General features: G+C 36.4%; 1 protein-coding gene across 3 annotated transcripts in view; it reads right to left on the bottom strand.

Annotated features, from left to right (window-relative positions):
- Positions 1-1,328: 1,328 nt before the first annotated feature.
- KCTD9 (potassium channel tetramerization domain containing 9) overlaps positions 1,329-24,590 on the bottom strand; it is a 31,476-nt gene continuing 8,214 nt past the window's right edge. For 2 of the 3 annotated variants that reach the window (XM_089327229.1, XM_089327230.1), the window contains 9 exons: positions 18,376-18,472; positions 17,658-17,716; positions 17,334-17,462; positions 12,106-12,173; positions 11,924-12,019; positions 11,030-11,179; positions 6,346-6,451; positions 5,496-5,629; positions 1,329-3,265 (listed from right to left, as the gene is read on the bottom strand). In XM_089327229.1, the coding sequence (XP_089183355.1) occupies positions 3,149-3,265; positions 5,496-5,629; positions 6,346-6,451; positions 11,030-11,179; positions 11,924-12,019; positions 12,106-12,173; positions 17,334-17,462; positions 17,658-17,685 (828 nt within the window). In that variant the 5' untranslated portion in view covers positions 17,686-17,716; positions 18,376-18,472 and the 3' untranslated portion in view covers positions 1,329-3,148. Of the gene's footprint in view, positions 3,266-5,495; positions 5,630-6,345; positions 6,452-11,029; positions 11,180-11,923; positions 12,020-12,105; positions 12,174-17,333; positions 17,463-17,657; positions 17,717-18,375; positions 18,473-22,877; positions 22,922-24,590 lie in introns of all 3 variants that reach the window. The other variant, XM_002709462.5, reaches the window with a different exon arrangement.

Here is a 24,590-nt window from a genome sequence, read left to right as displayed (position 1 = left end):
AAAGTTTTAAGATGAACACAACAAAATAGCGTATGAATTCATTCACTATGTTGTATGTTCTTTAAGTCTTAGGCCACATGAGCAAAAGCCAAATTTGTTTTGTCTTACTCTCTATAGCACCAACTAAGGTTACCATCTCATTTTAAAATTAATGAGTTTTTGATGCTTAGTGACTAAGTCTGAACCTTTTCATGATTCCATGTTCAATTTACCAAGGAGCAGAATTTAATAAAGTGGGTTTAAATAATTGGATTTTGTATTGGTATATTTTTTTCAAGATTTGAAAGAATGACTTTAAAGGAAAAACTGCTTCACTTTCAACATTAAATCAGCTCAAAATTATTACAATAATGATTTTGTGATGTTGCAGAATGACAAATGAGTCTTTTTTTTCTCTCTAATGTAAAATCTCAGCAGGTAGAACCAAGGTTAACTCCTGCTGATGTGTCTAATCAGGTTATAAAAAGGTTTCAGAGAATTGGTTCTAGGATAAGGTGATTTAAACTAAAATAATGTAAGCACTTTTCTTTGTAGTAGTGAACCTTTTAACTTAAAATATACTTCTTTGGGTAGTTAATACAATTCTTGGATAGTCCTGCATTAAAGATGATTTAAAGTTGACTCGGGGTTGGATTTCAGTATAAACAACAGATTTATAAAATGAACTGGAGAAAATATTCCAAGTCTTGATTCATAATGGAAACCTTCACAGGATAATGAATTTATAACATTTCCTACTACAATTTCCTTGAAATCATAGTTGAAAGAACTAAATTGTATTAGAGCATAATACATATTGCTTTAGAAAGTTATTTGAGTACTGAATTGTATCAATGTAAATTATCTCATTTGTCAATGTAAATAATCTCAATTTTATAGCTCACCCTCCAACCACCACTGAAGGGACATGTTTCATCACTAGGGTTAAGGCAAGTTTTATTATTTTATAGCATTCTCCTTCCTTCGGATTCTCTCTTAACTGTCAGGTGAAACATGTCTTGGGGGAATGTTTTTATCCAGCTTAATAACACCTACTAGCAATGTTCATCGGCTTAAGAGTAACAAAAACAAATTAAATGAAATACTAGAAGACAGTCTTTCCTTTTGTGAGAATTAATAGTTTCTTCATGTCTTTAGAATGGCAGATAGATACTGTCTGAAGATACGAATTGACTTTCATAGCACTTTCCAAGAGGCTAGTCCATAACACATATTATGCTGTACTTCCTTAGTCATTTAGACCCTGAGAGCTAGCTGTCAACACGTATTGTAGAAATGTATGCAAAAGAGAAATAGTGTGGATTTTCAAAAGCAAGAGAAGAGACTCCTTTTCAACATTTCATATTGTTTATTAATGTAGTATACATTAGATCCAAAATCTGCAGTTTCTAAGCATACTGTGTTTAGATCTTTCAGTTCCTTGTGCAATTTTAGGTTTGTCTACAGAGGTACCCTTAAATGAATGGATAACACATTCTATAATTATTGAAAATATAGTACTGAGTGAAATGATTTAAATATAATTTAGGCACATACTGATTATGAAAATAGATATCTCTCAATACAATACTTCTCTGTCTTGATAAAAATAATAAAGCAAAGAAAATATTTCATTTCTAAAAGTTGCTTTCCTTCGCCTGTAAAGGTCTGATTTCCTCCCACTATGCATATGTACCCTTACTGTTCAGGAAAGCTTTGCATATGTAGATATAGAAGAATAAGCTACGCAAATACTGAAGATATGTCATTCTCCCAAAGGAGACAAAAGTGGTTTTAAATGATTCATTGCCTCAAGGTGATGAGTCTGTAGAATTCAGAATCCATTTGGATACAGCTTATATTCCTATTCCTGGGCTAGACCTATGGACACAGGGTTATTGATGGGCAAGGACTGTCCCAATCTCTGTTGCTGCAGAGAGAACGATTCAAGAAAAATGGACTAAAATTTGTTAAAAACAAACAAAAAATAAGAAAATATAAGTAAAAGAACCACAGATGCTCACTGGAGTGACTAGAATTATATCATGGACCAGCCAAATGCCTTTATTTTTACTTATTAAATTTTGGGGGCAGCTATTATGTAACTGATAGTTAAGAATACTGCATTCCCCATGCTGGCTTAAGCCTTTTGCCTTCTAAAACGTGTCCCTGCAATACTCACTCATATTTTATAGCTTTGGCTGCAGTATTCTTGATTGCAGTATATTTCTAAGCTGATCCTGTCTATTTTGTATTTGAATTAAATGAATATTAATGATGCACCTTGGTTTTTTGGTTTTTGAAGTATCTTCTTCCTATGATTCTGTTGATTGTACATGAAAAAAAACTAGACTAGTAGTGTAAATAGAATTGCCTGGTCTGGTGTTGAGTGGAACTTGTCTAGAATGAAATTCTAAGGAATGCTTATTTAAAAGCTGAGGCTATTGGTAAATTCTTCCTTCATCTGGGGTGTTCCAATATACTTTCAGAATGTTAATGATGTACAATGGTATCTTTCCTTCCACTCTGTCTTAACCAGTAAGAATGGAATATTCCTTTAAATTAGCTACTATTTTGTTCTAAAAGTAAACATCATAAAAATGAACCTGAAAAGAGAGCCTTAGGGAATCTGATCTCACCATATTCATATGATGTGACAGGTATTTAAAGAGGGAGGCATCACTAAAGCTATTTATAAACCTGAACAACCTTTTCAAAGTTTTCATAAAATTTAACAATTTAAATATCCATACTGCATCTAGGTATTCAATAAATATAATTGCATATGTTGTGCTTTTCATAAATTAAAATCCTCAAATGCATCTCAAACCAAGATGGCATTTCCACATCATGCCTATTTAAAAGCAAATATAATAGATATTATTCCTGGTCATACAACCAGGCAACTCTCCCTATCCCACTCAAAAGGCAGCAATGCAATCTAATTTCCCTACATCTATTAAATGAGTGCTTTTCTGTTAAAATCAGAATGTGGAAAAAAGAGTAATTTTTTTCCCTTATGCACCGTTGAGAACAAGCATAACTGTCTAAATGGTTTTAAAATTCCCTTACAGTGCTATCTCTTCTAGACAACTGAGTGGGTACAGAAAGAAAAGTGATAAGGAAAACATCTTTCATCTAGGACATCTTCCTCCAGCCCCTGAAATCCTCATCTGACGCTTTGTGACATATGTAGTGGTGTCAGCATCTCTTCAAATATAGCTCCCTTCACATTGGAGCCTCTCAAGTTGGCTTCTTGAAGATCACACCCAGACAGATCACAATTCTATAAGACAGAAACATATTCACATAACTAGCATGAAGACTTATATTCTTACCTGTTTCTTCTCAAAATTATGTCTGTGAGATATTAAGACAACATTCTGATAGAATGAAACTCAGTTAATTTCTGGAAAATTTCTGACATATACCCTAAAGTCAGATTTTCTTCTATTAGCACAGGAATTTGTCAACCAAGGTGGTGCTCGGGCAGATGGCCACAAATGCAAAGATTAAAGATGAAGTGTGTCCCTTCTGTTCATGTATTTTAGAATCAGGCATTTAAAATGCAGAGTGGATATTGGTGCAATTAAGTATTATCTAAATAATTTTACCACAATCCAAGAACAAGAACAAGAACAAAAGGCATGACAAGGGGGAAAGCTATTGAAAGGAAATGTACCTAGTAATTAAATTGTACAATAGAGTTTTCTATTCCCTACCCCTAACATTTTTATAGCAAGGGACTGCCTTTTTTTGTTGCTGTTGTTTAATCCCAAATTTATGTGTACGAATCAATGAGTTTTGACAAAGGGACACAACAGTCTAATACACAAACAGGAGGTATTTGTTAATTTTTTTCCAAATCACAGCATTAAGATGAGATGAAGAATCTGGTGAAGTCCCCAGGGATGGTGGTGGTAATGGCTGAAGAAGAGTGATTATGTATAATCTTTTAAGAGGACAAATGTCAACAGCTACCCCTTAACAAGCAACTTTATCAATCTTTGCAGTCAGCTGAACAGAGACTTTTGCTTCTTAACCATATTGAATACATGGTAGCTGAAATCAAGGGAAAAAATACGACCTTAGGTATAATAACAAGTAATAAACAACTAAACAATTACATTCATAATAGCAGTATACTATCAGCCTTAGGCTAGTTCTTTTTGCCTTATTTAAAATGAAATACAGCTCAATAACTATATGTGGTAGTAACCAACATGCCAACCAGGAGAGGAATAGAATATGTCCCTTATGGCAGAAAGTGCTATTGGACACTGTTGATATAGATCTATCAACATCTTTCAAGTCTGCTAGCTACATTCACACATCAAGAAGACATATAGAATATAATTCTTATTAAAAAGATGACTGGACAGGGGTGGGAGTTTGGTTCTGCACTTAAAAAAAGGCTCAGCAGATTAAGCTACTGCTTGGGACACCCACATTCCATACCAGAATACCTCAGCTTGAGTCCTGGCTCCACTTCCTATTCCAGCATTCCTAGTAATTCGCACCCTGGAAGGCAGCAAGTGATGGCTCAAGTGCTTGAGTCCCTGCCCCTCATGTGGAAGACCCAGACTGATTTCATGGCTCCTGACTTCGGAATGGCCCAGCCCCGGCTGCTGTGGGAATTTGGGGAGTGAACCAGCAGATAGAAGCCTTGGGTGCCAAGTCCAGCTGCCTACTAATGCTAATGCATATTCTGAGAGGCAGTGGTGATGGCCCTGGTACTTGGATCTCTGCCGCCCAAATGGAGTTCTGGGCTTCCAGTTCGGCCCAGCCCAGCCTGGGCTACTGCAGGCATTTGAGGAATGAACTAGCAGATAGCATGATATCGCTCTCTTTTTTTTTTTTTTTTTTTGGACAGGCAGAGTGGACAGTGAGAGAGAGAGACAGAGAGAAAGGTCTTCTTTGCCGTTGGTTCACCCTCCAGTGGCCGCCGCGGCCAGCGCAACGCGCTGATCCGATGGCAGGAGCCAGGTGCTTATCCTGGTCCCAGGCCACAGCAGAGAGCTGGCCTGGAAGGGGGGCAACCGGGACAGAATCCGGCGCCCCGACCGGGACTAGAACCCGGTGTGCCGGCGCCGCAAGCAGAGGATTAGCCTAGTGAGCCGCAGCGCGGGCCCTCTCTCTCACTTTCTAAGAAAATACATAAAGGTTTCAAGTAGTTCAGGAAATAATCTGGCCTGTTTAATTTTGTTTCAAATTAAAAATTATGAAAAATATAGTAAATCAGAGTAATAAAATATCAAACTTCTCTACTTGGGGAAGAACCAAGGAAAAGGAGACAGGAAATCAAATCTGGAACTGCATCTGTGATCTGAGTAACTGAACACTGCTCTGGAATTCCAATTTGTTTAAACATGCAATTGAAAGGAAAACAGCCCTCCAGCTGTTTGGCATGTTATCTGGCAGTTTTACCAGCCAACTTCATTATGATTTCAATAAATTTTGCATGAGATACTCAGTAATTCTAGATGAACAAAAACTTTAAATGTTGCTGAACTCACCTCTAAGTCAGTTCCTGCCAGAGTTGCTCCTCTGAGGTTGCAGTTCTTCAACTTGGCGTTTTTTAAAGTAGCAACTCTCAGGTTAATTCCTGTCATTTGACTTCCTTCCATATCCACACCTTTCAGATTAGCACCTACAGCAAACATATTTTAGGATTTTAACTTAAAAAATTTAACTGCACTCAACAGAATTGCAAGATGACTTAAGGGAGGTAAATGATCAAAGACTCCTTTAACTCCTGGAAATCTGAGTCTCTTAACTAACGTACAAACACAGAGTTCAATGTTAGGGAGTGCTTTGCTTATGCAATAAATTGGAACGTTTTCATCAATACTTTTCAGGAGAGGAATAAACTGTCTTATGATAGTTAGCACTTTTATAATATGCCCCTCTAAATTCATGATAAGCACTATGTCTCCAAAATACACAAAGTATAAACAAAGTGACCAATTCACAGATACAACAACACAATAATGAGTTAATAAACAAAATATTAAATTTAAAAATGACCCAAAAAAAACCCTCCCTGGCTTTGTACAAACTGAAATTTTTCCTTTTGGTCAGTACAAGGATATTTGTTCTTCTTGAAAGTTTAAGATGTTGAAATTGAATTCTTCAACTCAAGCCTTATTAAATATTCAAAGCTTTATTTCTTGAATGCTCAAGTTTGATTAGCATGTGTATGAGAGCAAATGGAGGCATCTTACCCTGTTGCAGGCTATCAAATATGACAAAAGAATAAATCTATTTTCCCACAGCTTATCCTGTTTTACCCTGAATAATTATTTTGCTGAACTTTTAATTTTATGGTCTGATTTCACGAAAGAACATTTACAGACGGGATCTCACCTTCTAAATTGGCTTTAAGACCAGAAGGATCCTCAAAATTACACAGTTTCAGGGATGCACCTTCTGCATTAGAACAGAGCATCTTAACTCCCTGGAGATTTGCACACTGCAAAGAAAAAAGTCCCAGTTTTAAGGGTCATAATTTTCTTCCCATAGGCTCAAACAGTTACAAAAAAATAGAGGGGGATTCAATTGGATATATTTGCAATTAATTATTTTCTGTTTACAACAAAAGACTTTTACAATTGAATCCAATAAGAACTGTAAATATTTTAAAGAAATAGCTCTTTTAAAGAACTATTCGAAGAAGAAGCAAATGCCAAATTAACAGCATGCCCAGTTCACATGGAACATAAAGTGTTTACATAAAGAAGCTGGGGGAGTCAGAACCATGACATCACTGTTTCTATTTTTATAAACAACCTTGGGCATAACAATATAGTCAAAATGTATGGATAAGGAAGGCATACACTTGTTAGGTATATGGACTTTGCTGAAATTCTTGATGTTCCAAGAGCTACAACCATCTTCATTTCAAAGGTCAGAATACTAATGCCAGCAATTAAAGGCATCATTTAGCTATGAAAGACTAAGAAGTTGCTCCTTGGACTGTCTATACCAACCATTAATATACAACACTGTCAATCTTAAACACCCAAATCACCATGCATAATGCAGAACAGAAAGTAAACAGGTAGAAAATATGTATTTGTTTCAAATTATTTTATTTAAATATTATTTGTTAATTTATTTCAAAGCCTTAATGCCATCATGTCTGAACTCTACAAACTGCTAGCCAAGACAGTAAGTTGATGTTAACATCAGACCAGGCCTTCTCTACAAACTGTAATGATCAAAGTAGAAACTGAATGTGATAAATAATGTTTGTTTGTGGACTCAAGAGGCTTTCATGGCCTTGGCAGCTCATGACAAGAGCCTCGGGTGATCACTGACGTTGTAAATAAGAGTATCAATTGTTAAATCAACAACAGAAGTCACTGTGCACTTGCTCCTCATGTAGGACCTCTGTCCTTAATGAGATGTACTATGACAATTAATGGTAAAACTAGTTTTCAAACAGTACTTTATCTTTGTGTGTCTGTGTGGATGCAAACTGTTGAAATCTTTACTTAGTACAGAGTTGATCTTCTATATATAAAGATAATTAAAATGAATATTAATGAAGAATGGGATTTGGAGAGGGAGTAGGAGGTGGGACAGTTTGGGTGTGGGAGGGAGGGTATGGGGAGAAGAACTGCTCTAATCCCAAAGTTGTACCTATGAAATTTATACTTATTAAATAAAAGCTTTCTATAAAAAATAAATAAATAAAAAAGAAACTGAATGTGAAAGATTTTTAACAACTGTAAGGCACAACATGAGCACTAGCTATATTTGTCTAAAATCCTAATGCCGATCAAGGCATGTTACAGTAATACCTATCAAGAAATGTGTTTGTTTTACAAGTATAATTTCATCCTCCTTACAGTCAATTGTAGTAAAAGGGAGATGAGAAAAAAATATTTCAATTACAGATAATTCATACTCCCTCATTTCTTTGCCTGTTCCTTAACACAAGGTAGTGTAGAAGTTCTGGCTAGACAGATAAGATAATAAAGACCTGGAAGGATCAAAATAACTAAAGGATGACTGGGTTTTTTGTATTTGAAAATACAACAAAACAGGCAGTTGATATATGCAAACAAATGTCTCTGCTTCTCTATGTACTATAAAACAGATGGCAAATGTTATCAAAAGTTCTCAAGGTAATTATGTAGGTACCATTCTATACTCAGGAGGACTATTCTACAGAATCTCATAAAGAAAAAATATATAAGCAACCACAGTGAAGTCTTCTATCTTCAAGCTTATAAAGAATTTTAAACTGTATTCATCAAGTAGTAAAGTAGGTCCTCAAGGCTAAGATTTCAGAACTCGGCTCACAGAGTCAGCACTGCAATGGTAAGAACTGTGGCATCTCACAATATCAACAGCGGAAATCTATTTTGATGAAAGCAGCCATATTTTTTAACTATGACAATAGCATTAGGGTTATGCTTTTTAAGTGGTCCTCATCTGCAAAACACAAATAAAAATATTTACAAATGAAATAATGAGTTGCTTTAAAATAACTGTGATAAGGTACAGACCAAATAAATTGATTATGTGCTGACAGAAGCTGAGCGATGAGGTACTTATCATACTATCCTATTTCTGTATATGTTTGACATTTTCCAGATGAAAAAAGTCTTGAGAAAAACAAAACACATACTTTTAAATCTAGTTCCAACTCTGTAAAAAAGCAGCCTTTTGGCACTGGAGAAGTTTCTAGGTTTGTTTCTCAGTGAAACAACAAGGTCATACTAAATAACCATTCTAGTTCTCAACACACTGTAAGCTATTTCCATCCTCTAAGTCCCTGCCAATTTCTACTATTCCATAAGTATTGGACTGGGAATACCTAGTAGAGAGCTAAATTATTATCCCAGCTTCTATGCAGCAAGCAAAAGTCAACATGGGAGGGCATACCACATAATAAGAAATACTCTAGGCCGGCGCCGCGGCTCACTAGGCTGATCCTCCGCCTTGCGGCGCCGGCACACCGGGTTCTAGTCCCGGTTGGGGCGCCGGATTCTGTCCTGGTTGCCCCTCTTCCAGGCCAGCTCTCTGCTGTAGCCAGGGAGTGCAGTGGAGGATGGCCCAAGTGCTTGGGCCCTGCACCCCATGGGAGACCAGGAGAAGCACCTGGCTCCTGCCATCGGATCAGCGCGGTGCGCCGGCCGCAGCACGCCGGCCGCGGCGGCCATTGGAGGGTTAACCAATGGCAAAGGAAGACCTTTCTCTCTGTCTCTCTCTCTCTCACTATCCACTCTGCCTGTCAAAAAAAAAAAAAAAAAAAAGAAATACTCTAAAGGACATTGATAGAATAGATGATGTGGCGCAGGCAGAGACTGCTCAACAGTGATAGCAACTGACATCATCTCATTTATAGCAGAGTGGAGGGTTCTGATGGAAATGAGGGAAATAAGTAACTCCACAAACTGGGTGAGCAGTTCAAGAAAGGCAGCATGACCAACGGGTGCACACTAATCAGCAGAAGGCTCAGTACACGTCTTATTTTGTGACCACAGCAATCAGCAGCTATCTTCAAATGTCAACGGCAATTAGAAATTAGTTTTGCCTGAATACAGTTTATACACTCTGGACAATGACTTTCAACATGAGCCATTTTATCATTAATAATAAAATAACACTTCAGTTTATCAAATACTTATATATACATACACACATATATACTTTGGCTTTCATACTGGTTATATAATATGGACAGAAGAAGTACTGAGTACAAGATTACAGAGAAAATTATGGCATAGGTTCACAGTAATATTGTACCTAAACACAACTCAAAATCAGCATTGAATGATCCAAACTATCTTTTTGTCCTTAACAAAATCCAAGCTGCTTCTCAATGTTTCACTATTTAAAAAGTAAGTCCTGGGGCTGGTGCGGTAGCATAATAGGTTAAGCCTCTGCCTGCAGTGGCAGCATCCCATATGGGTATGGGTTCAAGTCCTAGCTGCTCGGCTTCTGATCCAGCTCCCTGTTAATGTGCCTGGGAAAGCAGTGGAAGATGGCCCAAGTGCATGGGCCTCTGCACCCATGTGGGAGACCCAGATGAAGCTCCTGGCTCTTGGCTTTGGCCTCACCCAGCGCTGGCCATTGTAGCCATTTGGGGAGTGAACCAGAAGATGGAAGATCTCTATCTTTCCCTCTCTTTCTCTGTAACACTGCCTTTCAAATAAATAAAATAAATCTTAAAAAAAAAAAACCCAACTAAGTCCTTTAAACCTTTTCTTTCATTGTGTTTTCTGGCCTCTTGTGCTACTTGACACTTCATCCATCATTACATGGGAACAGGGAGAGTTACAGTAATCAAAATGTATATTAGTAGATTACTAACTCTGATATAAAACTTCATGGAAAAATAGGTTTCAACTAAGGAATACAACCAAAACTGTAATAATTAAATAAATTACTATCAAAAGAGGATGCTATATTAAATGTACTTAATTGAAAAGATGTGCATATATGGATTTACAGATTAAGAAAGGAATTCATAGTTTCGCTATGAATTCTACATTTATCCTCTAACCCTAAATTAACACAAGTAGTTACATAAATATACATACACACATATACATTTATATTTGCATACATTTAGATGAACATGTAGAAAAAGGAAGAGCAACACTGAAAAGCTATCTTCCACAGATGGATGCATCCCATGTTTACTTCAAAATATCTTTTCCAAATACTTCTAGGTGATAACATTTTCTCAAACTAGAAATAAGGTTGAATAGAAGACTTCAAAGTTTCTTTTCAGCTTATTGTTACAACTCACAGAATATACAAGTTCTGATAAAGTATATAATATTCAGAAGATTGACTCTAATTTCAAGATGTAATCTCCTATTAGTTGCTAAACCTGGCAGGTCTATGTTTAATAAAAGACATCAAAATTGTCAAACCAGCCCATTTCATTTTTAGAGCCTCTAGTTTTATTACCAACATGGTAAATTATCTATTTTCAATTAAAAGCTCCAAAAGACTGATATAATTCCTGCTGTTAGACTGTTTAATATCTTCAAAATTTTATTTTTCTTGTAACCAAATATGATCTTACGTCAAGCACTGATCCAGAAAGATCAGCTCGTTCAAGATTTGCACAACAGAGATTTGCATGAGCAAGGTTGCAGCGGCTTAAATTGGCCATTTTGAAGTTAATGTATCGAAGGTCCAAACGTGAAAGATCAGCACCACTGAAGTTTAAACCCTGAAATTAAAAAGCACAAAGTGTCATAACGTTTAAACCATCTGCTTGTACTGAATTTAATTACTATAGTTAACCACCAAGTTTTTAGAAGCAATTGGCAGTTCAGTCACTTGGAGTTTATTACAAAACATGATCAAATGGAATTTAGATACATGAAGCATCTTTATTGGTTCCTCTAGTAAACCTATTCATATTTACATTAGACTATGGCAGGACTATACTTCATATATGTGCATAAGTTTCTAAAGAGAGGTCCCTGTTAATCATATACCTGCTGATAAGTATTTATTATTTTAGTAAACTTGAATATACTCAAATTATTTTTAGTAAACTTGAATATACTCAAATTATTTTATTAATAATTCAAGACAGTTTTATTAAGAAAACACAGGTACAGTGGTTTTTTAAATCTTTAATGCTTTAATACACAAAAGTGAAAGTATCTGCCACTTACTAGTCATACCTAGCAACTCTGCAAATACTGGCCTTTTTTTATTGCCACAATTTCCGCGCATTGCTCAAAAACTGCTACATAAAGCACAATTAAGCAATAAAAAAAGCAACTGCATCTCTTTTTGGTTAATCATTTCAGGACTAAATCAAAGCTATGACCCATAATTAAATTGTATCTTGCATGAATAAAGAAAATAAGGCAAAAAGAAAACACAATCCCTAGAAGAATATAAAACTTTATTTATGAATGTGCTGATACAGATAACTTAAGTAAAAGTCTGCTTCAATTACCTGGCAACGCAATTCTGACTTGGTAGGAGTTGCTAGCAGAAACCGGACAAATTCCTTTCGGGATATTGGTGAATGATCCTCTGGTGGTTGAGAATTCTTGAAAAAGATATAAGAAATTAGTGGGCCATTAACAAACGTAATACTGGTTCAATAAATGTAATATTGGTTCAAAAGAGCCTTACCTTTATTGCCACTTCTAGGTGTTCAATCAATGAATCAATACCAAAGAATCTGGCTTCTTCTAACACACCTATCAAAACAAAAGTGATTTGACTTTTGCAGAAAACTATTCATTGTGATATTTATTAAAGATTTTATGTTAAATTCTCATGATGGAATTGAAATTTAACAAGTAGGCTACCAGTCAATATGAAAGAAAATAACTAATGTTTATACCTTACACACACACTATTGATAAATATTTATTACAGGTTTCTCTACACAAGAAAAAATATAAAATAAATTAGAATATCTTCCATATTTCAAAATTATTATTGACAATTATCTTAAATAGGCCATAGGAAAGAAGTCTTAATATCACATATTTCTAAGACAACTGATTTAGTGTTATCATTTCATGAACTAATCATAAAAAAAGATTAGCTCTCTTAACCTTACATTTCATTCAGTTTTTTAATGGAACGAATCTGATTAAGTTTGCCACAAATATCATTACTAACTGAATCAGAAAATGATAGAAATGAATAAAACTTTAACCTGGCTTCCCAACAAAAGCCAAAAGTATAATTCAGAAACTTTTCCTCTCAGAGAATGAATATGTTTAAAATGTTTCTAAATGATAAAAGGAATTTCATCTATAGTTTCCTTGTTTTTTTTTTTTTTTTTTTTTTTTTTTTTGACAGGCAGAGTGGACAGTGAGAGAGAGACAGAGAGAAAGGTCTTCCTTTGCCGTTGGTTCACCCTCCAATGGCCGCCGCAGCCAGCGCGCTGCAGCGGCGCACCATGCTGATCCGAAGGCGGGAGCCAGGTGCTTCTTCTGGTCTCCCATGGGGTGCAGGGCCCAAGCACTTGGGCCATCCTCCACTGCATTCCCGGGCCATAGCAGAGGGCTGGCCTGGAAGAGGGGCAACCGGGACAGAATCCGGCGCCCGGACCAGGACTAGAACCCGGTGTGCCGGCGCCGCAAGGCGGAGGATTACCCTATTGAGCCATGGCGCCGGCCAGTTTGCTTTTTTTAACTTGATAAAAAAGAACCACCATATATTCTTTAGGTGAAATGGTATGTTTACTTTTTCCTATCTGTGAATAAATATCATAATAGTATATAGGAATAAATTTGGGATCCATTCTCTTTCAAATGAAAACCTCAGTGACTCACTCAATTTGCTATTATGTAATAAAATATTAGGGACTCAAGAATTACAAAGATGGAAAGAGACATAATTCCTCTCTTCAAAGAGTTTTAAGTTACTAAGGGTCCCTACATACATAGAAAACCACAGTAGTTATTTGAGAAAAATACGATCATTTCTATGAAAACCAACTCTACTTCCAATAACCCAACTGCAAAACAACAGTCATCTATGGCCAGTGCTGCGGCATACAGGGTAGTAGGTTAAGCATCCCATATGGGTGCCAGTTGAGTCCTGGCTGCTCCACTTCCAATCTAGCTCCCTGCCGATGGCCTGGGAAAGCAGTGGAAGATGGCCCAAGTGTTTGGGTCCTCACACCCTTGTAGGAGACCCGGAAGAAGCTCTTGACTCCTGGCTCCTGAATAGCTCAGCTCCGGCCATTGTGGCCATTTGGGGAATGAACCAGCAGATGGACCTCTCTCTCTCTCGTCTGTCAGTAAATCTGCCTCTCAAGTAAATAAATAAATCTTAAAAAAAAAAATACAAAACAGTCATCCAATGAACAGCATACTACTCAGGGAACTACTCTGGCATATTTCCCAGTTCACCTGATGACGGTTCAGTCTCTGGATTTCTCCTGAAGTGGCAACAACACTAAGACATCTGTATCTGGTAAAACAAGTTCTAGAGGCAGGCATTTGGCCAATCAGTTAAGAAACCCACACCACACATGACTGCCTGGGTTCAATCCTCAGCTCTAGCCCCCAACTCCAGCTTCCTGCCAATGCAGACCCTTGGAGGCAGCCAGTGATGTCTCAAATAGTTGGGTTCCTAGCACTCATGTGGGAGATCTAGACTGAATCCCTGGCTTCAGCTCAGTCACACCCATGATCAACGTTTGGGTAGTGAAACAACAGATGAGAGCACATGTGCTATCTCCGTCCCTTTCTCTCATACACTAAAAAAAAAAAAAGTTCTAGGGGGCCTTGTTCTCAATTTCCCAAGTTCTTCTAAATAAAGTGGAATCTCTTTGGAATGTGGTAAAAATGTTTTTATAATCCTAGATGTAGAATTAAGCCTTTTTAAAACCTTCTAGAAAATTTTAAAGTACAAAAACAAAAAACAAAACAAAAAATACACAGAGGATAGTTCACGAAAAGAAGTATTATTTAGTGTACTTCCTATTGTACTAATGAGACCTAAATCTCAGATTTTCCATTCTTTTTGGTCTTAGAGAAATTATTGTAGATTATTTTAAAGCACATAATTACTTGGGATAACCTGTAGGCAAAGCAGAGTTTGGATGAAAATTCTATTGGAAAGCTCACTCTGCTTGCTGAATAACTGAATATATAACAGACATGGCAGGGCCGGTGCTGTGGCACAGTAGGTTAACACCATGGCCTGAAGCGCTGGCATCCCATATGGGCACTGGTTCAACATCCAGCTGCTCCTCTTCCAATCCAGATCTCTGCTATGGCCTGGGAAAGCAGTAGAAGATGGCCCAAGTCCTTGGTCCCCTGCACCCGTGTGGAAGACCCGGAAGAAGCTCCTGGCTCCTGGCTTCAGATCGGCACAGCTCCGGCCATTGCAGCCAGCAGATGGAAGACCTCTCTCTCTCTCTCTTCCTTTCCTCTCTGTGTATTCTGGCTATCAAATAAATAAATAAATCTTAAATAAAATAAAATAAATGCCTGAGAAGCATACAAAAGGGAAAATAAGAGATCTTGGTAATAGCTTAGGTTATGAAGTTTAAGACAGCAGAGATATTGATTTCTGATGCTATTTTCTAGACCTGGAGGACACAAATGCTATCCATAATACAAGGGAGAATTAAAATGAGTGGAATAAAGCCGCCTATAAGACATATAAAAGTGAAGTTGTGCAGGGCCACTACTGTGGCACAGATTAATCCTCTGCCTGTGGTGCTGGCATCACATACGGGCACCAGTTCTAGTCCCAGCTGCTCCTCTTCAGATCCAGCTCTCTGCTATGGCCTGAGAAAGCAGTATAAGATGGCTCAAGTCCTTGGGTCCCTGCACCCGTATGGGAGACTTGGAAGAAGCACCTGGCTCCTGGCTTCAGATCAGCGCCCCTCTGGCCATTGCGACCATTTGGGGAGTGAACCAGCAGATGCAAGACCTGTCTGTCTCTCCCTCTCACTGTCTGTTAAGTTTACTCTCAAATAAATAAAATCAAGACAGAAAGACAGAAAGAAAGGAAGACAGGAAGGAAGGAAGGGAGGGAGGGAAGGAAGGAAGGAAGGAAGGAAGGAAGGAAGGAAGGAAGGAAGGAAGGAAGGAAGGAAGGAAGGAAGAAAGAAGTGCTCAGAGCCATAGAGGTGCTAAAAAGAAAAAGATTACAACAAGAGTAGATCAGACTATTTTTATAATAATATCTGAAGAAAAACTGAAATAACAAAACAGGCTATAAAAGATTTCAAGCAACAGTAGCAAAAATTTTTTTAAAGAAAAAAGGGTAGGTGTTTGTACAGCAGTTAAGGTACTGTTGAGATGCCCACTTTCCCATTTCAGAGTGCCTGGTTTAAGTCTTGGGTACCTTGCTTTGGACCCAGCTTCTGGATAATGCTCATCCTGGGAGATATCAGGTGATGGTTCAAGTACTTGGGTCCCTGCTACCTCCATGAAAGACTGGGATTGAGTTTTAGGCTCCTAGAACTCCTATTGGGGGCATTATGGGTGTGAACCACTAGATGGAAGATTTCTTTCTGCTTCTGTTTCTCTCTCTGCCTTTTAAATAAATAAGTAAATAAAATTTTTAAAAATAAAGAAAAAATAATTTGGTTAGGAAAAGTTATAGAGCTGCCTGAAAAGGTCAAATAATATCATTTATTTCAATCAAACATTTAAAAAAGAATCCACAGTTTAATATTCGAACATGTAAAGGTTGACTGGGTATTTTAATTTCATTACAGAAACTGTAAGCTAGCAGTCAGCTGATTCTGATGTACTCAACATGTGCAACAAAAACATGCAACAGTATTTTGAAAATCAGAAAACTTTATATAGATAACCAGCTTTTATTTTAAAATCAACACTCTGGCACTCTAAGTCTACATTTTCATGTGCCAACAAGTTGCAGAGGCTGAGTAGGCATATTACCTAAAGACTGCCACATTCTCCACCCTACTGCAAGTACTAACATAAGACCAAGTCCAGACCCTTGGAGGCCTGTAAGTTTTAATATGCAACTACTGTTTTATAAGGGCTTTTGCCTACGTCTTTCCATAAGTCCTCATAAAAGTCTGTGACATAGGCAGAGAAGACAGAATTTTTATTTATTTATTTATTTTTTAAGGATTCATGTATTTGAAAGGCATAGTGACAAAGAAAGAACTTCTATACGCTGGTTCACTCCCCAAATGATCACATTAGCCAGGTCTGGGCTGGGCAGAAAAGCCCAAAACTCCATCCTGGCCTTCTACATGGGTGGCAGGGACCCAAGTCCTTGCCCAAAATGCCTTCCCAAATGCATTAGCAGAGAGCTGGATTGGAAACAGAATAGCCAGGACTTGAACTGGCACTCCAATGTGGGGTGCTGGGTCTCAAGCAGTGGTTTAACCAACTGCACCACAATACTGGTCCGCAGAAAATTTTTAACACTAATTTTTCAAAAAAGACTTAGAAACAATTTCACCAAGTCAATATTCTAGTAAGTTGTAGAACCCAGACTCTAATTCCAAAGTTTGGCTTTCTCTCTTGACTGCTATGCTTCTGAACATAATAGAAAGGCCCATAACTGGAAGTTACCCCATATTCACAATTCAAGTCTTAAAAAAAATTCTAAAGCCCCTTGTGATAAAATCTAAAATTAAAACTTGTGAGTTAGATATATACTCACACAAATACATGCATAGATAGATACTATACACACACACACATATATATATATTCTCTAAAGACAATATATACTTGTGCTAATATCTTTCTAAACCTGTATATACTCATATATATGTGAAAAAGTTAATTTTAAAAATGGAAAGGATATACTTTCACTCTGTGAAAATAAACATTTCTAAGTGAAGATAAAATAAAAACCTTAAACTTATAAAAATGTGAATTATATTGAAAACTCACCCAATAAATTAATACCATCATTTACAATGAGCTGCCCATGACGCAAGTAGTTCAAAATAGGTTCAAAGTACTCAGGACTTCGGTCAATTAAGAAAGCTCCTCTATGATCTTGCTTATTTCCCCAGACACCTGTGTTTCCATTATAATGAAGAAAGCCCCCCACAAACAAAAAATATAGTTAGAAATTTATAGAAGATAAATTATATGACATACCAACAAGTTTTACTCTTGTAAAGATTATTGATATCACTGAAAAGTACAAAAGGTCATGAATACGGGTACAAACAGACCACATAAAATGTGAAAACAGTGACTTACACTCACCTTTATCCTTGAACATGTGGGCCAGCATACTGTCAGGTTCTTTATTCACTAAAGTGCTCCTAAGAATTCAGGGAAAAAAATTGATTTCTCCATTTGTCTTTATAAACAAACACATTTAACTCAAGAGCATACTCGAATTCAGCTGCTCTCTCAACAAGATGCATGCTATCACCTGGTAGGAGTGATGCTAGGAAACAAAAACGTGCAGTAAGAGGCCATTTATCAAGATCCTTTCCAATCTGGTACTTCCTTTGACTTAAATATTATTTTAGTTTCTTTTATTTTAACTACTAATCTGTTCTTCTAGTATGCTAGTACATCACAATATTCTAGATTGTCTAAACTTACTTTTTAAAATTTCTTTAATGTGAACAGTTGTAATTTCTACAAATTTCAGGATTCTTAGTTTTTATTTACATTGCGTGTGTATATATACATATATATTATTCACTATCTGAAAAGCATGTTCTGAAACATAAAATTCAGGTCTTCATGCTTTCTCAGGAATGATCTGTAAACTAGGTCCTATTCTTTTCTTCAAAAAACTTTCTAAAAATGGCTTCAGATAACATGTTACACTTAAGCTGCATCTGAGTATCTTTTAAAGAAATCAGCAAATTGCAAGACAGAACAAATGGACACGCACAGTACTCCTTTTACTGACTCTGTAAGACACACACACACTCTTTCTCACACACACACACATACATGCACCTACCGTGTAGTTGTAAAGTACCGCCCTCCAACATTTAATGTTAGCCAGTCTGTGTGGGATCCTAACCATCCTTCAGCTGGTTTACAATCGGTCTGAGGATCTAGAGACAACATGTAGAAAATAGTAAACACATTAAGATTTGGAATTCTGCAAAGATGGCAATGGCATCATTGTTGAAACTAAATTCGCACATCAAAGTGTACCAGAGCTACTGGAGAGCAAAAACTCAAATCCATAGTATTCCCACCAATACTGACAGCTTTAAGAACAGCACACTATCAGTGTTTGTGAAGGAAAAAGCATAGAAACAATAGAGTATGTGATGAATCTGAGAACTCAAAAGCAATCCATACATACTAACTTCACAGTTCAACATGTCTATTTGAGAACAGCAGGCTGAAAGTGGAAGGTACATGCCTATATCCAAAATGGATGATGTAACTAGTTTAAATAAGATCTAAAGGAGATGGAAATGAATTTTCAAAACCAACCACAAAACTCCTTTCAAAAGACAAAGTTCCATTCTGATGACAAGATGCTAGGAAAAGAATATAAGTTGAATAGAATAAAGTCCAAAGAGTCCAGATGAAAGAAGGTTTACGAGGCCAAAATATAACATAAAGTAAGTCCTATATTTTTAAATACTTCACAGAAAACAAAAAATATCCCCAAATAAATCTTTCCTTCTCAAGCCAAGGAAAATTAATTTCATGTACAACTGAAAAACAGGAAGGCACTGAGGTCAAGTCACATATAAAAGGTTTTACAGCATAAGAAATACTAAGAAGAATTATATCCCTAGAAACAATGAAAATCTTCTTAGAAACAAATACAAAATAGATACCTATAATTTAGAATCCTAAAATATGCTAAAAAAGTAAATAATGCAAAATATGAAAGACCAGTATAAATCAGAATTATAAAATTCAGAAATGAGGCGAGAGAACTCAGGACAGAATTAGAAACAAAAGAGAAGACATTCAATAATGAAGACTAGTGATTAAGAAAAAAGAGAATGGAACAAAGAAAAACAAAATGAAAAAAGAGAAAAGTTTTAAAAAATCTAAAAGAAATGAGGAAAGGATGAAAAGAATGAAATAGAAGGTTTCAAATGTAGAAGATCCAATATGCCCACAATGGACATCCTGAAACAAGAAAAACAAAATAATGAGACAAAATAAATATGTTAAGTTCAAGAAAACATTATTGAAATTAAAAAATACATATTGAAACACCATATATTAAAGAACCCACCATATATCAGAGAAAATCAACCCAAAAGAAGAAATATTCTATTAAAACCATTATACTTTGAAGAAAGAGATAAAACGTTAGGTGATCCAAGCAAAACAGTCATTTAAGAAAGATCATGGAGCCAGCGCTGTAGCGCAGTGGGCTAGGCCTCCACCTACAGTGCCAGAATCTCATATGGGCGCTGGTTCTAGTTCCAGTTGCTCCTCTCCCAATCCAGCTCTGCTATGGCCTGGGAAAGCAGTTGAAGATGGCCCAAGTGCTTGGGCCTGCACCCACATGGGAGACCTGGAAGATGCTTGTGGCTCCTGGCTTCAGATCGGCTCAGCTCTGGCCATTGCGGCCATCTGGGGAATGAACTAGCGGATGGAAGACCTTTCTCTCTCTCTCTCTTCTCTGTCTGTAACTCTACCTCTCAAATAAGTAAAATTAAAAAAAAATCGTATTTTTTGATGCCTACACTTCATGCCAGAATAAAAAAACAGTAATATACAAGGAGACGTTAAAACCTTCATGGAGGCTGGCGCCACAGCTCACTGGGCTAGTCCTCTGCCTGCGGCGCCGGCACCCCGGGGTTCTAGTCCTGGTTGGGGCACTGGATTCTGTCCCGGTTGCTCCTCTTCCAGTCCAGCTCTCTGCTGTGGCCCGGGAGTGCAGTGGAGGATGGCCCAGGTCCTTGAGCCCTGCACTCACATGGGAGACCAGGAGGAAGCACCTGGCTCCTGGCTTTGGATCGGTGCAGTGTGCTGGCTGCAACGCACCGGCCGTGGTGGCCACTTGGGGGGGTAAACCAACGGAGAAAGGAAGACCTTTCTCTCTCTCTCTCTCTCTCTGTCTAACTCTGCCTGTTAAAAAAAATCATGGAAAATGCATAAAATGAAAAAAATATGTAAAAATTTCAAAACTGGACTGAAATAAGTATCTTTTAATTTTATTTCTCTATGAACTTTTTGGAATAGTCTCATATTTAAGATACTCAAAAAAACAGAAAATGGGATGAGTTTTTCAGTGATTTCACTTAGGATAACTAACAGACAATAAAGTACACACATTTAAAGTTTATAATTTGCTAAACTTGGATATGATCCCACAGAAGCCACTCACTGCTATACCGTGCAGTAATCTATCAAAAACGTTTTAGACAGATAACAAGAGATAAGCATTAAATATAACACTTCAAAAAGTTTGTGGAACATGAAATTAAAATATAGATGTGCATTTTTCATGAACTTTGTAAAGACCCCTTGTATACTTAAAAAAGTAAAAATATATGAGGATTTTAAGGGTAAGAGTATAGTATGTAATGTTTATTATTCTGATACAGTAGAAACAATATGATGATTTTTTTAAGAGAAATGAACATAGGCAAAAAAATTTAACTGTATTTATTAATTATATTGCGATTGAAAATGTTGGGATTGTTACTCTCACACTTTTATTTTTTATTTTGTGTGAGATGAAGTAAATGAGTACTTATAATTCTATCATTCTCCCTGCCCTCACAAAATCAGGATTACTGATATGGCAGGAAGGAGACACAGATACTAGATATAAGTTAAATAAAAACCCTATAATACTGAATATAAACTAAAAGCATTAGTATGAGTCTATGAGATATTTTATCTAACTAGATTTTATGTTACATATAGCCTACACTATATTATAAATCAATTTTATCTCTAGCTAGCTATATATTTCCACTTCTGTCACTAGATGGGTCCTGTAACAATTATGAACCCAATGGCAAAGAGCCTACCCAGCACCCACCTGTGTCTTGCAATGATTGTGACCACACTAAAGAAATCAAGTCTTTTAGTAAAAAATATTGATCTAGACCTGATACAGGAAAATGCTAAGATGAAAACCTTGTTATTCCAGATAATAAAGAAACTATATGGGGCCGGCTATGCTACAGCATAGTGGGTTAATGTCCTGGCCTGAAGAGCCGGCATCCCATATGAGCACCGGTTCTGTTCCTGGCTGCTCCTCTTCCAGTCCAGCTCTCTGCTATGGCCTGAGATAGCAGTGGAGGATGGCCCAAGTCCTTGGGTCCCTGCACCCATGTGGGAGACCAGGAGGGAGCTCCTGGCTCCTGGCTCCTGGCTTTGGATTGCACAGCTCCAACCGTGGCGGCCATCTGGGGAGTGAACCAGCGGATGGAAGAGCTCTCTCTTTCTCTCTACCTCTCTCTGTAACTTGTAACTCTCTCTTTCAAATAAATAAAATAAATCTTTAAAAAAAAAAAGAAACTATAAAACACTAAGGTGGTGTGTTTAAAGGACTTAAAGCAATTGGTTTCTGTTGGCTAAAACAAAGAGACAATCTGAGAATCCATAAATGTAGAGGATTAAACCATACCAAAATCTCTAAATCTAGGAGTTCATAAACACAAATAAAAACCCCTTATTATTTTAATAAATAATTTTTATTTTGTAGTTTGTATGTGTGTAATGAACCAATTACATGACCACTGTCTACTATTAGGGAGATGCATAAAAAAAGGTAAGAAAAAGGTTTTGCTCACAGTTTAGGTAAGAGAAAGAAATAACATGCACTTTGCCTAAGTTGGCATGTACATGAACAAAGATTCTGAAAACTACCTCTATTCACTAAATTCAATTACTGGGATGCTTTAAAAAAATCTAAGCAAGTATTGAAGGTGTGATTGTATGAAACTAAATAAACCAAGCCCTCATTTTTAAAAAATTGCCTTATTTAAGCTTTAGGCTTTTATTTTGGAGATACACAACTGTTAAAGATATTTCCCAAGTCAAATAGTAGTATGTGTGTTTGCCTGCTGGTGTGGTTGATGCTAAGTCTATTCTGGAGTAATCTGATTTATTTTGAACACTATAAAGGATTATCAAACACTATTTGGGTAAATAATAAATACTTACAAATATGTGATACCATTCTTAGAAGTTTTGAAAATTACTATGAAAGAGAAAACTTCAAAACAGTTATAGTTTCTAAAATCAAAATTACCCTATCATGTCATAGATATGGAATATATACTCAACCAGAGCTTCTTAAAAGCATGTACAAGAGGAAGTATCCACAGTAAAATATGATATTTTAAATTTTAAATTTAAAATGCACTGTAACACACAAACCCAATGTAGAATCAGCGAGTATAAAGATCTGAATACAGCCACAAGAGCATTTTAAATGTTAAGCTTCATAAGTCCATGTAAATCTTTGCCATTTCTTTTTTACTTTGGCAGATAACATTGGCTTTTCAGGAAGTCACTTACCAATAAATGGCTCTCCTTCACACACAAACAAAACATCATCATCCCTGGGGAGATCAAGATTTAAAAAGCCACCATCAAAATCTAGAAATCACATTAGTTATTTGTTGACCTCAGGAACTATTCCTTAAAATTATAAAGAAGATAGGCTTTGCTATCAATCTGTACTACAAGGAAGCTAAGTTTCCAGTGCTTTGATTAACTCTGATTAAAATTCAAATAAGATCTTGCATATCAAAGTATTTTGACATAAAAAAACCCCACTATACAAATTATGCTAATTTGTCCTTCTTATTTATTGAAGAACTTGAGTGGTGCAAGTATTACATTCAAAGGATATAACTAAAGCCAGAGCTAACTTTCCTGTTTTTCTTTAAAGATTATATTTAAACATTTTTTCCCTAAATAAATTATTGTGGTTCTCTCCCAAATCATTAGCTTTTGTGTGCTTTGGAAGTAAAAATAAAATTTCATATTAAATGCAGGGGAAAAAAATGTGAAGTAACTCTGTTACAAATCTGCTCATTCACTACACACCCACTGCATACCAAATCTAAGTAACTGCACATAACTTATCAATTCTGGATTATTAGTATATCCTTTTCCCCGACCCCAATCCTTCCCACCATTAGTGGGAAGCTACTGTGAACCAGAAACTATCAAGCAGGTAGACATTTTAAAGCTCATAAGTTTTCAGTTATGACTTTGTATGTTGTAGGAGTTTTTATTTCCTATATGACATCATAGGAACACATTGAGTTTTCCTTAAAAGCAAAATCTGCTTTCTTAGTAGAAAATTAGGTTGATGTAGACAATTCAATGATGTTAGCAATTACTCACAGGAACTGAAAGAAGCTGGAAGATAAATGTTGGTGAACTAAGAAATTCTCCTAATTTATTTGGATTTGAAATGCAGCTTACAATATTTTCTACCTGTTCACTATGCCAGTTGTTTTAGAGTACTACTAAACTTTTTCTTTTTATTAACAAAAATCAATTACTAAGCTGTATGACTGGGGCATCACTTCTCAAATGCTAGTGTCCTTGTTTGTAAAACGCAGGAAGTAGAACTGATTAACTTCAAGTGCAGTATACTATATGGAAAGGTCATTCTGACCTGGAATCAAATGGAGATGAAATTTTGAATACAACTGTAATTTAGAGCATCATTATCTTCACACCATCAATTTAAAAATCCCATGCTTTGCCAATTAAATAACTCAGCAAAGCAATGACAACATAAATGATGCAGTTAGCACTTAATTTGTGTTTCCATTGTTGTCTTCTTTAAGTCACTCCCTGCTTCAAAACTCTCTGACCCTGTGAGGCTGAAGTGAGGAAAACTACACCGTTATGTTAAAGAGATAAATCTACCTGGGATATTTAAAAAACAAAAACAAACTGCCATTGTGGTGAATCACTGGTGGTATCTCGTAATTCTATTGCATTAGGTCTCTATAATGGTTATAAAATTCAAAGCACCCCTAGGAAATGCATTTAACAAGAAACAGTTAAAAATACAAGCGGTCAATTAGACTTTAAATGTTAAAAAGTTCAGATCTGTCTTCTAGTGCTACAAAAAAGAAATTCTTCTTAGCCATGTATGAACTAAGCAGAAAAACTACTAGGATACTGGAATTACTAAGGGTTTTCTATTTTATCCATATACCCTAACTTAAAAGTATTTAGATTCCACAGATAAAATTTAGACAATAA

The sequence above is a fragment of the Oryctolagus cuniculus genome, chromosome 2, assembly GCF_051225735.1.
Source record: "Oryctolagus cuniculus isolate XC-2025 breed Fujian yellow rabbit chromosome 2, ASM5122573v1, whole genome shotgun sequence".
NCBI lineage: Eukaryota > Metazoa > Chordata > Mammalia > Lagomorpha > Leporidae > Oryctolagus > Oryctolagus cuniculus.
The sequence above is the reverse complement of the archived record's forward strand: the minus strand, read 5'-3'. Positions and strand labels throughout refer to the sequence as shown.